The sequence below is a fragment of the Coregonus lavaretus genome (assembly GCF_964263955.1).
Source record: "Coregonus lavaretus genome assembly, chromosome: 40".
Classification (NCBI taxonomy): domain Eukaryota; kingdom Metazoa; phylum Chordata; class Actinopteri; order Salmoniformes; family Salmonidae; genus Coregonus; species Coregonus lavaretus.
This window is the reverse complement of record NC_140027.1, coordinates 12,898,433-12,916,619: the sequence shown is the minus strand read 5'-3', so window position 1 is coordinate 12,916,619 and position 18,187 is coordinate 12,898,433. Positions and strand designations below refer to the sequence as shown.

Here is an 18,187-nt window from a genome sequence, read left to right as displayed (position 1 = left end):
CATACGCTTCAGCTTTTATAAGCCTCAACAAGAGAGAGCATAGTCACAGTGACAAAGCTATTTTCATGTGTTTACAGACGTGTGAGTTGGCAGAATATTGATACATTGTAAGAGCGAGTGTGAGGTCAGTGTTAGTGTGAGTCATTAACATTCCACGTGTGTTGCCCTTTGTTGCTTTTCCTTTAAGAATATTCCAATTTACTGAGACAAATCTAACCTAGACTGGAATTGAACTCTCACCCATTTTATGAGCAAGTCACTCTCTCCATATCAATCACTGTGCACAGGGAACTAGTCCCTCCCTTCAGCAATATCACACCAGTGAACTGGAAAGTCTTGTTTTACTGTAAAGGCAGGGAACGCAAATACTAGCACATTTTTTTGCATCTCCATTGTGGTCTGAATACATAAATAGGCTGTCATTAGGAGTTAAAGTCACGAGGATACAAAATGAGCAAACCAATGTCCGTGCAAGGCATGTCCAAAATGGAGGAGGCAAAGAATGTGAAGGATGAGGATAAGCTGTACTTGCATGAGGGGATCCTCTACTCTACAATCATGAGTCCCCCAGAAAATCTTAAAGGCCTGAAGGAGCTGGAGGGCAGGCCAGATGACATTTTACTGGTGGCCTACCCAAAATGTGGTAAGTGCAACCATCCCTGCTGTTGTGGTAGTTGGTGTGAACTGGATTGCATAGTGGAAATATTTGTTGCCATCAAATAAAGTGCAGAACACAATACTGCTGTTATATAGTCCTGGCCATGACTAAATGTTTACAGGACTTAATACAAAATGCTTCTACATCTAAGAAGCCAACAGTTGGTTGTTGAACATTAACAAATGTATAAAGAGCCCACAGGAGCATGTGCATTGGAATATGTGTCTCATGAAACCACATCATGAGCATTCTTTGCAGAATCAATGTGTCCCAACTGCCACCCATGAAGATACTCACATGAATTAGTCAGCCTTAAAAACATAGACTACATTGGACATAGGCTCACATTGTATACACACTTTTGTGGACACTATCAACTTTATAGTCTGCCCTATACTCCTTTTGCCAGCAAAGCCCTAAATGAGTGTGCTTTTCCAGGGTTCAACTGGATGGTTGCTGTGCTACGCAAAATCATGGCTGCAGCCTCTGGGCAACAAGAAGTGTCTCAAATACCTCCACTGATGGAGTTTTTCTCTCCGGACATGCAGAAGGTATGTATGCCGTAACAGTTTTCTATAACGGAACTAAGTCAATACCTAGTCAATCAAAACGCTCTCTTTATCAGACTTGCTTTCAATGAGAATGACAGATCTTTAAGTTAAATGTGATGTCAAAATTCTGCCTAATATACATACCCAAAAGTAATAATTTATCCTGAGAAATATACATTTTTAAATTACTCACTCACAGGAATTGGCTAATTCTTGGAATTCCTTTTGTCGCTACCAATTGAGGTAAATCAGCCTTTAGTTTTTAAGTGCCACACACAGAACAATTTCAGAATAACCTACAATAGGATGCACTAGTGCTTATCGGGCATTTCAAGGTATTTGTAAATGACCTGTTCACAAAGGATCAAACATTTTATTTTTGTATTTCTCATGCTCCTGCCTTTTGATTGTTTATAATTCTGCCACTGGTTAAGAGTGTTGGTTCAGTAACCAAAAGGTCGCTGGTTCGAATCCCCAAGCCTACTAGGTGAATAATCTGTCGATGTGCCCTTGAGCAAGGCACTTAACCCTAATTGCGCCTGTAAATTGATCTGGATAAGACCGTCTGCTAAATTACCATTTCTTTTTATGTACTTTTTTATAAATACTTTTTTTTACAAATGATGTACCTTGTGGTTTTCTGCTGCATTTTTGTATGCGATATGATAAGCTGCTAAATGGATTCACATAGCTTATATACTGAGAGAGTGACAATCAAAGAACACAGATTGGAGATCTTACAACTAGACAAAAAGGAAATGTTCATTTGATAATACAACACGGCAAAAAATACACATTAGAGACATAATCCCTTCCCCTTTTTGCAGGATTGTGATATGTGATTAATCAACATTGACACTAGTTCATTTTGAATAATAGTTTAACAAGTGCACAACATACAAAAAGGTGTCTAGCAAAGTATATCTCAACATTTATCAAACTCTTCAAAAGTGTCTTATAGTATGGCCTGTGCAGCCTTGATGTTGATGAGACCCATGGAGCCCTATGGACTATTATGTTATAGCAGAAGTTAGAGGATAGGCTTGTGGAATTCCAGTGGAATCATTCTGTAGGATTATAACAAAAAGTTTGGTTCACCACAAGGCTTTTACTAAGGCAGGCCCAAACCTTTGTCCATTCCCTCTGTTTGTTTTACAGGTGGTGGGAGAAATGCCCTCTCCGCGGTTACTGGGCACACATTTGCACCCTGATAACATCCCTGGCACTTTTATTGCGAAGAAAGCAAAGGTCAGTGTTAATAGCTTTGCTAGAGAACATGTCACAACAACCTGAATCTAGCCTCCCTTCAATTGTGGAGTGCTTAATCTAATGCAGTCTGGGACATATTTATTTTTTATAATAACATAGGAAATGAATACGATATGAAAGTGACAGGTCAATTTCACTTCCGTACCTTCGTTTTGTAGGCTATGAATGAGCATGAAATTTGCATCATCAATGAAAACGCTATAATTTAAGATATAAAATGTATACGTGTTTCCGGGTGAATTTACATTTTCAACGTGTTTGATGGCGAAGAAAAAGCACGAAACCGAAAAGCATAATCCAGCATGCTAATTCAAATAAGACTTTTCAAACTTTTGGCGATGTGTCTTACTACTTGAGCGTCAAATATTTTTACTGCCTCAAGCTATCTTGGGTATGACTCTACAAGCTTGGCACACCTATATTTGGGGAGTTTTTCCTATTGTTCTCTGCAGATCCTCTCAAGCTCTGTCAGGTTGGATGGGGAGCGTTGCTTAACAGCTATTTACAAAGTCTCTCCAGAGATGTTAGATAGGGTTCAAGTACGGGCTCTGGTTGGGACACTCAAGGACATTCAGAGACCTGTCTCGAAGCCATTCCTGCGTTGTCTTGGCTGTGTGCTTAGGGTCGTTGTCCTGCTGGAAGGTGAACCTTTACCCCGTCTGAAGTCTTGAGCGCTCTGGAGCAGGTTTTCATCAAGGATCTCTCTGAACTTGGCTCCGTTCATCTTTCCCTCGATCCTGACTAGTATCCCAGTCCTTGCAGCTGAAAAACATCCCCACAGCATGATTCTGCCACCACCATGCTTCACCGTAGGGATGGTGCCAGGTTTCCTCCAAACGTCACGCTTGGCATTCAGGCCAAAGAGTTCAATCTTGGTTTCATCAGATCAGAGAATCTTGTTTCTCATGGTCTGAGAGTCCTTTAGGTGCCTTTTGGCAAACTCCAAGTGGGCTGTCGTGCCTTTTCCTGAAGAGTGGCTTCCGTCTGGCCACTCTACCATAAAGGCCTGATTGGTGGAGTGCTGCAGAGATGGTTGTCCTTCTGGAAGGTTCTCCCATATCCACAGAGGAACTCTGGAGCTATGTCAGAGTGACCATCGGGTTCTTGGTCACCTCCCTGACCAAGGCCCTTCTCCCTCGATTGCTCAGTTTGGCCATGCGGCCAGCTCTAGGAAGAATCTGGGTGGTTCCAAACATCTTCCATTTAAGAATGATGGAGGCCACTGTGTTCTTGGGGACCTTCAATGCTGCAGAAATGTTTCGGTACCCTTCCCCAGATCTGTGCCTCGACACAATCCTGTCTCGGAGCTCTACGGACAGTTGCTTTGACCTCATAGCTTGGTTTTTGCTCTGACATGCACGGTCAACTGTTGAACCTTATTTAGACAGGTGTGTGCCTTTCCAAATCATGTCCAATCAATTGAATTTACCACAGGTGGACTCCAATCAAGTAGTAGAAACATCTCAAGGATGATCAATGGAAACAGGTTGCATGAGCTCAAAGGGTCTGAATAATATGAAAATAAGGTATTTGCAAACATTTCTACAAACCTGTTTTCGCGTTGTCATTATGGGGTATTGTGTGTAGATTGCTGAGGAAAATGTTTTAATTAATTAATTTCAGAATAAGGCTGTAACCTAACAAAATGTGGAAAAAGCCAAGGGGTCTGAATACTTTCCAAAGGCACTGTAATAATACACTGCATTCATTAATCTGACTCCAATATTATGTGAATAAATGCAACTTGCCCTGTATGTCTCTGGAGGAATCTAGTCAAGGTAGCGAACTTTGCATCACCACTCAGTATGATTATAATGAACATGAACATGTCTAACTTGCACCGTTATGCAATTATTAAGAGACTAGATACAAATAGCTAATCCTGTCTACCAATGTTCTAGCATTAATTTATTGAGGCAAGCATATGCTATGTGTATAGTGTATATAGCAACTACCAATAGACCTACTAAATTTTAAGTGTATAGTTAATCAAAGAATGACTCTGTAAAACAAGGAATGCATTCACTCAATTCAACTAATATAATTTATTAGTCACAAAATAATTGACACTCAAACAAGTACATTGTACATGAAATACATTATACATTACAGAATAACACACACAGGCTAAGATTTATTTTGTAACGTGGCTTCAGTTCAGAATAATCTCTAAGAGAAAAAATGTGTGTGTGGTACACACAGGAGCTTGGTAGCAAGTTCTCAAAGTATACAGAAATTCACTGCTGCCCTTTTAACCAGATTCAAGCAGAAACTCACCCCCCAACCTAAATTAGCATGTATTTGCACTTTGCTAGTAAAAACAAAAGACAGGAAAACACACCCAGATTTTAATCTAATCATCCAATTTAAACGACAGGAGCGCACCCCTGTGTCGCTCCTCTTTGAACTATCCACCATCCGACAAACAAAATAAGTTTCCCTGTAACAATGAATACATAGAACTTACAGTACAATAAACATACAGTACAACATGTCAAAATTCATAGCTCTTTATAAACTCTTGAAACAATCCAAACATGAAAATGTAATTCACACATGAACATTCATTCTGTCGATTTCACGTTTTCATCCATCTTCACACCTCCAACGGTGTCCATGCTCCCAGGGTTCTGTGGGAACGTCCCTTCCTGGAGAAAGCCACAGATAAGGTGTGTTTGATAACTGTGATGGCCTATAAATGGTCTGCCATCCAAACAATGTCATAAATTGTGATTGAGTCATCACGCTGTGCTCCCACGCCAGCAAGTCGCCAGTTGCGAGTATCACCTTCTCTCATTCTTCCACTACATATTCCTCCCATTAGGCTTGTCCAATAACGCCCCTCGCTCACACCACTCCCAGACAGTCCTAGCAACATTCTTGGTTGAGGAATTGTTCTTTGCTAAGAAGCTATTTTGTCACTTTTTGACTATTTTAACTGAAAACAATCACAGTAAGATATGTACAGTGTCTTGCAAAAGTATTCATCCCCCTTGGCGTTTTTCCTATTTTGTTGCATTACAACCTGTAATTTCAATGGCTTTCTATTTGGATTTCATATAATGGACATACACAAAATAGTCCAAATTGGTGAAGTGAAATGAAAAAAAGAACTTGTTTCAAAATATTCTAAACAATAAATAGCGGAAAAGTGGTGTGTGCATATGTATTCACCCCCTTTGCTATGAAGCCCCTAAATAAGATCTGGTGCAACCAATTACCTTCAGAAGTCACATAATTAGTTAAATAGATTGCACACAAGTGGACTTTAAGTGTCACATGATCTGTCACATGATCTCAGTATACAGTGAGGGAAAAAATGATTTGATCCCCTGCTGATTTTGTACGTTTGCCCACTGACAAAGACATGATCAGTCTATAACTTTAATGGTAGGTTTATTTGAACAGTGAGAGACAGAATGACAACAAAAAAATCCAGAAAAATGCATTTTAATGAGGGAAATAAGTATTTGACCCCTCTGCAAAACATGACTTAGTACTTGGTGGTAAAACCCTTGTTGGCAATCACAGAGGTCAGACGTTTCTTGTAGTTGGCCACCAGGTTTGCACACATCTCAGGAGGGATTTTGTCCCACTCCTCTTTGCAGATATTCTCCAAGTCATTAAGGTTTCGAGGCTGACGTTTGGCAACTCGAACCTTCAGCTCCCTCCACAGATTTTCTATGGGATTAAGGTCTGGAGACTGGCTAGGCCACTCCAGGACCTTAATGTGCTTCTTCTTGAGCCACTCCTTTGTTGCCTTTGCCGTGTGTTTTGGGTCATTGTCATGCTGGAATACCCATCCATGACCCATTTTCAATGCCCTGGCTGAGGGAAGGAGGTCCTCACCCAAGATTTGACGGTACATGGCCCTGTCTATCGTCCCTTGGATGCGGTGAAGTTGTCCTGTCCCCTTAGCAGAAAAACACCTCCAAAGCATAATGTTTCCACCTCCATGTTTGACGGTGGGGATGGTGTTCTTGGGGTCATAGGCAGCATTCCTCCTCCTCCAAACACGGCGAGTTGAGTTGATGCCAAAGAGCTCGATTTTGGTCTCATCTGACCATAACACTTTCACCCAGTTCTCCTCTGAATCATTCAGATGTTCATTGGCAAACTTCAGACGGCCCTGTATATGTGCTTTCTTGAGCAGGGGGACCTTGTGGGCACTGCAGGATTTCAGTCCTTCACAGCGTAGTGTGTTACCAATTGTTTTCTTGGTGACTATGGTCCCAGCTGCCTTGAGATCATTGACAAGATCCTCCCGTGTAGTTCTGTGCTGATTCCTCACCGTTCTCATGATCATTGCAACTCCACAAGGTGAGATCTTGCATGGAGCCCCAGGCCGAGGGAGATTGACAGTTATTTTGGGTTTCTTCCATTTGCGAATAATCGCACCAACTGTTGTCACCTTCTCACCAAGCTGCTTGGCGATGGTCTTGTAGCCCATTCCAGCCTTGTGTAGGTCTACAATCTTGTCCCTGACATCCTTGGAGAGCTCTTTGGTCTTGGCCATGGTGGAGAGTTTGGAATCTGATTGATTGATTGCATCTGTGGACAGGTGTCTTTTATACAGGTAACAAGCTGAGATTAGGAGCACTCCCTTTAAGAGTGTGCTCCTAATCTCAGCTCGTTACCTGTATAAAAGACACCTGGGAGCCAGAAATCTTTCTGATTGAGAGGGGGTCAAATACTTATTTCCCTCATTAAAATGCAAATCAATTTATAACATTTTTGACATTCGTTTTTCTGGATTTTTCTTGTCTCTCACTGTTCAAATAAACCTACCATTAAAATTACAGACTGATCATTTATTTGTCAGTGGGCAAACGTACAAAATCAGCAGGGGATCAAATACTTTTTTCCCTCACTGTATAAACACCTGTTCTGAACGCCCCATAGTCTGCAACACCACTAAGCAAGGGGCAACATCAAGCAAGCGGCACCATGAAGACCAAGGAGCTCTCCAAACAAGGAGCTCTCCAAACGGGTCAGTGACAACGTTTTTGAGAAGTACAGATCAGGGTTGGGTTATAAAAAAATATCCAAAACTTTGAACATCCCACAGAGCACCATTAAATCCATTATTAAAAAATTGAAAAAATATGGCACCACAACAAACCTGCCAAGAGAGGACCGCCCACCAAAACTCACAGAACAGGCAAGGAGGATGTTAATCAGAGAGGCAACAAAGAGACCAAAGATAACCCTGAAGGAGCTGCAAAGGTCCACAGAGGAGATTGGAGTATCTGTACATAGGACCACTTTAAGAAGACAAAATAAGCAAACATGTTTGGTGTTCGCCAAAAGGAATGTGGGAGACTCCCCAAACATATGCAAGAAGGCACTCTGGTCAGATGACACAAAAATTTAGCTTTTTGGCCATCAAGGAAAACGCTATGTCTGGCACAAACCCAACATGTCTCATCACCCCGAGAACACCATCGGCAGGGACTGGGAAACTGGTCAGAATTGAGGGACTGATGGATGGCACTAAATACAGGGAAATTCTTGAGGGAAACCTGTTTCAGTCTTCCAGAGATTTGAGACTGAGACGGAGGTTCACCTTCCAGCAGGACAATGACCCTAAGCATACTGATAAAGCAACACTTGAGTGGTTTTAGGGGAAACATTTAAATGTTTTGGAATGGCCTACTAAAAAGAAATATATATGTATGCACGCATGACTGTAAGCCGCTTTGGATAAAAGCGTCTGCTAAATGGCATATTATTTATTTAATTTTTACTCAGAGCCCAGACCTCAATCCAATTGAGAATCTGTGGTATGACTTTAAATTTGCTGTACACCAGCGGAACCCATCCAACTTGAAGGAGCTGGAGCAGTTTTGCCTTGAAGAATGGGCAAAAATCCCAGTGGCTAGATGTGCCAAGCTTATAGAGGCATACCCCAAGATACTTGCAGCTGTAAATGCTGCAAAAGGTGGCTCTACAAAGCATTGACTTTGGAGGGGTGAATAGTTATGCATGCTCAGGTTTTCTGTTTTTTTTGTCTTATTTCTTGTTTGTTTCACAATAAAAAACATTTTGCATCTTCAAAGTGGTAGGCATGTTGTGTAAATCAAATGATACAAACCCACCCAAAATCTATTTTAATTCCAAGGTGTAAGGCAACAAAATAGGAAAAATGCCAAGGGGGGTGAATTCTTTCGCAAGCCACTGTAGCCGTTTCCTGCAGTCAAATTACATAGTGGCCTAATGGCCATATTTTTTATAATTTCAAAATTATACTGAACAAAAATATAAAAGCAACATGCAACAATTTCAAAGATTTTACTGAGTTACAGTTCATATAAGGAAATCAGTCAATTGAAATAAATTAATTAGGCCCTAATCTGTGGATTTCACATGACTGGGCAGGAGAGCAGCCATGGGTGGGCCTGGGAGGGCATAGGCCCACCCACTTGGGAGCCAGGCCCAGCCAATCAGAATGTGTTTTTCCCCACAAAAGTGCTTTATTAAAGACAGAAATACTCCTAAATTTCATCAGCTGTCCGGGTGGTTGGTCGCAGATGATCCCGCAGGTGAAGAAGCTGGATGTGGAGGTCCTGGGCTGACGTGGTTACACGTGGTTGTCACGTTCGTTGAATGACGGGTCAGACCAAGGCGCAGCGTGATATACGTACATGTTTATTAAACTAAATAAACACACGACAAAACAATAAACGAAACGAAACGTGAAGTCCAAGGTAGAACACACAACATACCTTACAAGGAAGAAGATCCCACAACTAGACAGTGCCAATAGGCTGCTTAAGTATGGTCCCCAATCAGAGACAACGAGCGACAGCTGCCTCTGATTGGGCACCCCCAAAGGTGCGGACTCCGACCGCACAACATAAACATAACAGGGTCGGGGCCGGGTGGGCATTCCGCCTCAGAGGCGGATCCGGCTCGGGGCGTGACGACCTCTCACTCTCCGCCTCCCTGTTGCGCCCCTGGTCTGGTCTAGACCTTGGCGCGTTGCTTCCCCTCTCCCTCCTCCCACGATATGCCAGGCCCTGTCTGGACCCTGGTGTGGGAGACCCCGAACCTGGAGAGGGGCTGACGTCATGGTCTGGACTGGAGCCACTGACCGTAGCCGGACTAGGCACCGGTGGAGCGGACTGCTTTGGCTCCGGAGTGGAGCCGCTGACCGGAGCTGGATCAGGCACCGGTGGAGCAGACTGCTCTGGCTCCGGAGTGGAGCCGCTGACCGGAGCTGGATCAGGCACCGGTGGAGCGGACTGCTCTGGCTCCGGAGTGGAATGGCTGACCGGAACTGGATCAGGCACCGGTGGAGTGGACTGCTCTGGCTCCGGAGTGGAGCAGCTGACCGGTGCCGGACCAGGCACCGGTGGAACAGGCACGGGCCGTGCCGGACTGGACAAACGCACCACTGGCTTGGTGCGAGGAGCAGGAACGGGCCGGGCCGGACTGGCGACGCGCACCACTGGCTTGGTGCAAGGAGCAGGAACGGGCCGGGCCGGGCTGGTGACGCGCACCACTGGCTTGGTGCGAGGAGCAGGGCCGGGCCGGGCTGGCGACGCGCACCACTGGCTTGGTGCGAGGAGCAGGAATGGGCCGGACCGGACTGTGAAAGCGGACTGGAGGTCTGGAGCGGAGAGCTGGCACAACCCGTCCTGGCTGGCTGCCCACTTTCGCACTACACGTGCGGGGCGCTGGCACAGGACGCACTGGGCTGTGCACGCGCACTGGCGATACAGTTCGTAGAACTGGCGCAGGATATGCGGGACCGAGGAGGCGTACTGGAGACCAGGAGCGTTGAGCCGGCACACCCTGTCCTAGCTGGATGCCCATCTTCGCACGGCACGTGCGTGGTGCAAGCACAGGACGTACAGGACTGTGCCGGCGCACTGGCGACACAGTACGTAGCTCCGCATAACACGGAGCTTGCCCAGTCATACGCCTCTTCGCGTGAGTACGGGGAGTTGGCTCTGCTCTAACCCTAGGCTCCGCCAACCACCCCGTGTTCCCCTCCAAAACACTTCTTGGGGCTGCTTCTCGGGCTTCCTCCTCGACCGGCCTCCTCCGTTGCTCCTCTCCTGCCTGGGCATCTACCTTAGCCCATGGTCCTCTCCCCGCAAATATCTCTTCTCATGACCACAAATCGGCCACCTGTGACATGGCCATTCGCTCCGCCTGGGCACGCTGCTTGGTCCTCGTTTGGTGGGATCTTCTGTCACGTTCGTTGAATGACGGGTCAGACCAAGGCGCAGCGTGATATACGTACATGTTTATTAAACTAAATAAACACACGACAAAACAATAAACGAAACGAAACGTGAAGTCCAAGGTAGAACACACAACATACCTTACAAGGAACAAGATCCCACAACTAGACAGTGCCAATAGGCTGCTTAAGTATGGTCCCCAATTAGAGACAACGAGCGACAGCTGCCTCTGATTGGGAACCACACCGGGCAACATAGAACTAGACATACTAGATCCTCATACATAGAACAAGCACAACAAGGAATATACACACCCTGACTCAACATATAATCGTCCCCTGAGTCAGGGCGTGACAGTGGTCTGCGTTTGTGAGGCCAGTTGGACTTACTGCCAAATTCTCTAAAATGACATTGGAGGCGGCTCATGGTAGAGAAATTATTATTTAATTATCTGGCAAAAGCGCTGGTGGACAGTCATGCAGTCAGTAAGTCAATTGCACGCTCCCTCAACACTTGAGACATCTGTGGCATTGTGTTGTGTGACAAAACTGCACAATATAGAGTAGCCTTTTATTGTCTCCAGCACAAGGTGTACCTGTGTAATGATCATGCTGTTTAATCAGCTTGTTGATATGCCACACCTGTCAGGTGGATGGATTATCTTGGCAAAGGAGAAATGCTCACTAACAGGGATGTAAACAAATGTGTGCACAAAATGTGAGAGAAATACGTTTTTTGAGCATATGGAACATTTCTGGAATATTTTATTTCAGCTCATGAAACATGGGACCAACACTTTTTTTTTTTAAACAGCTGAAAATCCAGTGTTTCTATATATTTCAGTCTTCTGTGATGTCTATAATGTATAATATTGGGATGCAAACTCAAAATTGAATACATTTCAATTGACATGGTACAGGTGTCTTTCTTTAAGGCCATAACCATGTGTGTGAGGTGTATACTATTGTTTCAAAGTAGATGTGTTTAAGACTACTAAGAAACACTCTGTGTGACCATGATTTAGCCCACTGCAGTAAAAGGTCATTGTTACCCAGAAATGATTTGATATTGAGATTTTTTTTTAACCTTCTGTATTGGACCTTTTTATAGACCAATTGCAAAGAGAGTTCCAAACCGCTCTGCCAATAACAGCTAGTTTTCAGGTTACATATCCCACTCATTAGGCCCCTCCGCTCTAGTGGATTGATCCACACAATGGTCGTGTTCCTCTGCTCAGACATTGCGGACGCATGCCAGATATTGCAATGCTTGGATAGGTATTTTACGTATCAACTAACCACATCAAATGTTATAGCAATCTGGTACCCGATGGCACAGTCGATGTTGTGGCATGCAACCATGCCACGAGCAGGGGAACACAACCTATGGTAATAGCTTGCTTAGGTGCCCTCCCCGACACCACTCAGACCACACCCAGACAGTCTTGGGCAATATTCTTGCTTGAGATTTTTTAATTGTTTTTATTTTTTATTTATGGAAAACTGTTACAGTAAATACAGTAATTGTTACCCAGAAATGATTTGATATTGAGCTAAAAACAGCTGCACTAGGCCTTTAATAGGAGAATGATTTTTTAAATGAAATGTTTGAACCAAATGTTATACATATTATTTGGATCTATGTAATATTATGTCAAATTTGTTTAATTTAATGTATTGTGACGTGTAGAGTCAGGGACGCAAATTTCACTGTGAAGGGGGGGACATCCCCACATTCTGAAATTGCATTTTTAGCGTTGGAATGTGATACAAAATGAGGCTGCGGTGTGCTTTAGGACCATGCGGACGCCTCCGAGCGGTCGGGTAGGCTGTTTGGAGTGTTTATCCGACTGGGGAAAAAAAAAAATATATATATACGTTCCCCCCACTTCTAAAACCAAAGTTGGGCCCCTGTGTAGAATGAATGACGCATTTGATTTCTCATTTAATCTATTGTATTCCTCTTATTCCAAAACACATTTTAATTATACATCCTGTTGACACTTTCAATTGAAATTCAAGCCTTGCGTTGGAATTATAGAGCAATTTTCATCTCAATTCTAGGATAAAATAAAAGTAAGTTCGGCAGGTAGAGTGAGCTTTCCTAAAAATAGGCAAATGGTCCTGAGATGTTTAAAATAAATACTTTGACTTAATGTGGAATAAATCCAGCCAATCAGGCGGGGGTATTATACTTCCCCTGGAGTTGACGTATTTTGTGTCTGAATCTGAATTGACTTTTGTATTAGGAATGTTGGACTTCATAATTAAACACATTTAAAGCTGGAATCCTTAATGGTGAAACTGCCATGTACATTTGCGATATTACAACAACGAAGTTCCTGCAAAAAGCAAACACCGTTTATTTACATCATTGCACGCGCGATAGAACAGCAAATATGTACTGCACGTTGCATGACGCTCCTCACCTCGGTGGGGCAGACAGTGGCTGTTTCGCCTACTGCGGATTCCATCTTCGGATGCAGATTCCAAGTGACTGCATTTACGGTAGATAAGTAAGCTAATAATGTAAATTAGTCATCTGCTATTGTAGGCGACTAACTGTTCACTGCTAAATATTTTTGGTTTTTACTGAGAATGCCTGAAAATATTCTGTCCATGTTCATCTTAATTATGTTGTTGTTTTACAACAAACTTTAGAACTCAATTGCACCAATATTATAACAATTATCTGTGGTAATTTTGACTTTCAGATGCTGGTTGTGTTCCGAAACCCAAAAGATACAGTCGTATCATACTACCACTTCATGAACACAAACCCTGTTTTGCCTAATGCCAAATCCTGGGATTCATTTTTTACAGACTTCATGAAGGGTGAAGGTGAGAAAAACGGATAAAGAACTACTCAACACATTCGTATTGTTTGACATAAATGCAGTGTCGTGTTGGATAGGCTGAATGTAATAAATACTACAACTAGAAAATTACATTTCCTAAATAAAATGTGTGCTCTAACTTGTCATTATGTGAGTTTAAATGTTTGTTTTTTAAATGCCCCAGGGACTAGCTAGCTGGCTACGTCTGGCACATTTACAGACGTCTTCATTGATGTCAGATCCCTGTCAGATAAATGATATTCTTTCCACAGTCTCACACTAACAAATGGATAATCACACTATAGTTATGGTACAATACAGCACACTACAAAACATTATGTACAGTCACATGACTGTTGAATGTATTCATCTTATGGTATTTGTGTTTCTTTTTTTTACAGTGGCTTGGGGTTCTTACTTCGACCATGCCCTGGCCTGGGAGAAACTAATGGGCAATCCTAACATAATGATGATCACTTATGAGCAAATGAAGGAGGTAAAACACATATTATTATGTATAGGGTTGCAAAAAGAGTGAATATTAGACCTAACTTTTGAAATGTACCAGTAAACTACCTGCATTTCTACTAGTTTTCATAACATGTTAAAGACATAAAATACAATAAAGAAAAATTAATATAAAACAATATATACACATAGCTGTAAAACAGAATCCTAAATATAACCAATCAACTTACTGAATACCGTTGTTGTTTAACATGAGGGTTTCAGCATGGAATATCCTTTATATTTGTATTTTATTTTACTATGCCAATATATCTTTGTTGTAAATGTTTTGGGGCCGAACTGGTGGCAGTTGTGAAAAGTCAATAGTTGGAAGAGTTCCAGAGATAATTGGAAATTACATCATTGTTGATTATATACAGTGGAGAGAACAAGTATTTGATACACTGCCGATTTTACAGGTTTTCCTACTTACAAAGCATGGAGAGGTCTGTAATTTTTATCATAGGTACACTTCAACTGTGATAGACGGAATCTAAAACAAAAATCCAGAAAATCACATTGTATGATTTTTAAGTAATTCATTTGCATTTTATTGCATGACGTAAGTATTTGATCACCTACCAACCAGTAAGAATTCCGGCTCTCACAGACCTGTTAGTTTTTCTTTAAGAAGCCCTCCTGTTCTCCACTCATTACCTGTATTAACTGCACCTGTTTGAACTCGTTACCTGTATAAAAGACACCTGTCCACACACTCAATCAAACAGACTCCAACCCCTCCACAATGGCCAAGACCAGAGAGCTGTGTAAGGACATCAGGGATAAAATTGTAGACCTGCACAAGGCTGGGATGGGCTACAGGACAATAGGCAAGCAGCTTGGTGAGAAGGCAACAACTGTTGGTGCAATTATTAGAAAATGGAAGAAGTTCAAGACGGTCAATCACCATCGGTCTGGGGTTCCATGCAAGATCTCACCTCGTGGGGCATCAATGATCATGAGGAAGGTGAGGGATCAGCCCAGAACTACACGGCAGGACCTGGTCAATGACCTGAAGAGAGCTGGGACCACAGTCTCAAAGAAAACGATTAGTAACACACTACGCCGTCATGGATTAAAATCCTGCAGCGCACGCAAGGTCCCCCTGCTCAAGCCAGCGCATGTCCAGGCCCGTCTGAAGTTTGCCAATGACCATCTGGATGATCCAGAGGAGGAATGGGAGAAGGTCATGTGGTCTGATGAGACAGAAATATAGCTTTTTGGTCTAAACTCCACTCGACGTGTTTGGAGGAAGAAGAAGTATGAGTACAACCCCAAGAACACCATCCCAACCGTGAAGCATGGAGGTGGAAACATCATTCTTTGGGGGATGCTTTTTTGCAAAGGGGACAGGACGACTGCACCGTATTGAGGGGAGGATGGATGGGGCCATATATCGCGAGATCTTGGCCAACAACCTCCTTCCCTCAGTAAGAGCATTGAAGATGGGTCGTGGCTGAGTCTTCCAGCATGACAACAACCTGAAACACACAGCCAGGGCAACTAAGGAGTGGCTCCGTAAGAAGCATCTCAAGGTCCTGGAGTGGCCTAGCCAGTCTCCAGACCTGAACCCAATAGAAAAGCTTTGGAGGGAGCTGAAAGTCCGTATTGCCCAGAGACAGCCTCGAAACCTGAAGGATCTGGAGAAGGTCTGTATGGAGGAGTGGGCCAAAATCCCTGCTGCAGTGTGTGCAAACCTGGTCAAGACCTACAGGAAACGTATGATCTCTGTAATTGCAAACAAAGGTTTCTGTACCAAATATTAAGTTCTGCTTTTCTGATGTATCAAATACTTATGTCATGCAATAAAATACAAATTAATTACTTAAAAATCATACAATGTGATTTTCTGGATTTCTGTTTTAGATTACAGACCTCTACATGCTTTGTAAGTAGGAAAACCTGCAAAATCGGCAGTGTATCAAATACTTGTTCTCCCCACTGTATATTTTTTCATTAATTAGGCTCTCCTGAACCACGTGGTCTAACTACTAGACACAGACCAAAATAAATAAATATATATTAATACGTGAATAAAAATATTCAAGTACAGACAGATTTTTATGGGGATTTTTGTATTATGTTAATTATATTGAATCACGGGTGCGTCAATTGACTCTTAAGGATTTTATTACCAACATTTCCGATTTGGTAAATTACTGGCAGTTTTACAACCCTAATTATGTGTCAGTAATGTACATTTTATTTAAGTGATAATGCCAGAGAAGCCGGTGTTTGGAGGATATATTGGCATGTGTGTTGTTAGGCCCGAGACGAAGTTGAGGACTGGCAAACTGTGCCAATATATCCTCCAAACACCGGCTTCGAGGGCATTATCACTTTTATACAACGGGTTACCAACATATTCAAATAATGATTTACATATTTTCATTAAAAACGTTATTTTAGTAATTTATTCATGCTGTTTCATCCTTCCAGAATATATAGTCCCGACACAAATCTAGGGTTACTAGAGACTAGTTACCAGTCGTTCAGTCTTTTTGTTCTGTATCTATGGACGCGACCCAGTTGTTCATTCTAAATGTTCCATTGCCATACTGGCTGGCAACGTTCTAATCCCTTGCTTGCTAGCTAGCCAACTACTGCTAACTTACAGTCACGTCAAAAAGTGCAGCCAGAATAACAGCAAGAGATGTTTAAACTGTTTTCTAGTGAGATTTATTTAGATACATCCATAAAAATGAGCTAATGAGGCGCGATTTCGCCTGGCATAGAAAATGTGCTTACTCGTCAGGACACTGTTTTTCAGTGGAGCTAGCCAACAACACAGCTACAGTAACACAAACACTTCAAACTGAAGCTGGAAATACTGCAAATTAGCTGCGTTTTGTTTTACCTTTTTTCAATTGACATTTTTTTGTATATATCCATAAAAATGATGCCAGCTGATTCATGATTTTGACTGGCTGAGAAACCCTGCCTGCCTGCCTGCCTGTCTCGTCCCGACTCCCGACAAGTTCATTACGATGGGACAGCAGGAGATCGAATTTCAATATTGAAACAATGTTGCAAATGTCGGAGAGACAGACAGCAAGGTTTATTCAAATCTCTGCTGTAGAAAACGAAATGTTAGTCTAAAAGAAATGTGAGCTAATGTCTAGATGCTTTTTATAGTGGAGATCAAGTTTATAAGTTGCCTGGCTAGGCTGATGAGAAAGTGGATTGCGCAGTCAGATGGAACAGAGTAAATAGGCATTTTAACATCATAGATTTAGCCGGTGGCAACTTGTGGAACAGACACCGGCTGAATGCGGTTTTAACCAATCAGCATTCAGGATTATACCCACCCGTTGTATAAATGTCATTAACATTCACTTTTTTATGATTTTTTTCATACATCATATTGTACATCACATACCTCCTGTCTTTTTTGAGAGTTGTGAAATGCACAATGTTGGATGTACAAGTTTCAACTCCACTTATTCTTCAGAATCTAGGTCAAGGGGTGCAGCAGATATCCAAGTTCTTTGGTTTCCCATTGACTGAAGAGCAAGTCCAGACAATTGCAGGGCAGAGTACCTTCAATGCTATGAAGGACAGCTCCAAGAACACCCATGGAAAACATGGCAATGTGTTTTTCCGAAAAGGTACATTTATAATAAATTGTATTCACAAAATGTTGTTAAATGTTGAAAAACAAAAACTTTACTTTATTCCTCTCGTTATTGTCCCCACGATGAAATTGGGGAGTGGACTGTGGAATGGTCTGTCCGTCCATCCGTCCGTAAGTTACACGCGATGTCTCAGAAAGCACTGGGCCGATTTTGACGACACTTGGGTAAATGATGTGTCTTCCCATACAGATTTGGCTTTTCCAAAATTACACTGATTGGCCCAAGGCGAATATAGTAATTTACTGTAGTAATTTACTGAATCACACCAGTGAAGAGGTGAAGTGAGGGATAACTTGGTCCAAAATCTGTCTTTCCAGCAGGTGATGTTTTTGTATGGTAGTCAATGAGAATGTTGAATCGCTCCGCCATTTCCTGGTTGCTAAAATTCAAATAGATTGCTTGTTTTGTCACATAAACTGAAATTAGGCAGTCATTGTGTAGAGAATCATTGTACCATCTAAACCGCTGTGAAATATCTTTCCATAGCCAAAAATATTGTATTTTCAGCTTTTTGAAGCTGGTGTACTAAACCGAAAGTA

The 18,187-nt window shown here is 42.4% G+C and overlaps 1 protein-coding gene across 1 annotated transcript in view; it reads left to right on the top strand.

Moving 5' to 3' along the window:
- Positions 1-450: 450 nt before the first annotated feature.
- Positions 451-18,187, top strand: part of LOC311113434 (sulfotransferase 6B1-like) — a gene marked incomplete at both ends in the record, with an annotated part of 34,852 nt that continues 17,115 nt past the window's right edge. The window contains 6 exons of the mRNA XM_084156647.1: positions 451-643; positions 1,097-1,209; positions 2,368-2,457; positions 13,384-13,510; positions 13,908-14,002; positions 17,465-17,621. Of these exons, the coding sequence (XP_084012773.1) occupies positions 451-643; positions 1,097-1,209; positions 2,368-2,457; positions 13,384-13,510; positions 13,908-14,002; positions 17,465-17,621 (775 nt within the window). The remainder of the gene's footprint in view (positions 644-1,096; positions 1,210-2,367; positions 2,458-13,383; positions 13,511-13,907; positions 14,003-17,464; positions 17,622-18,187) is intronic.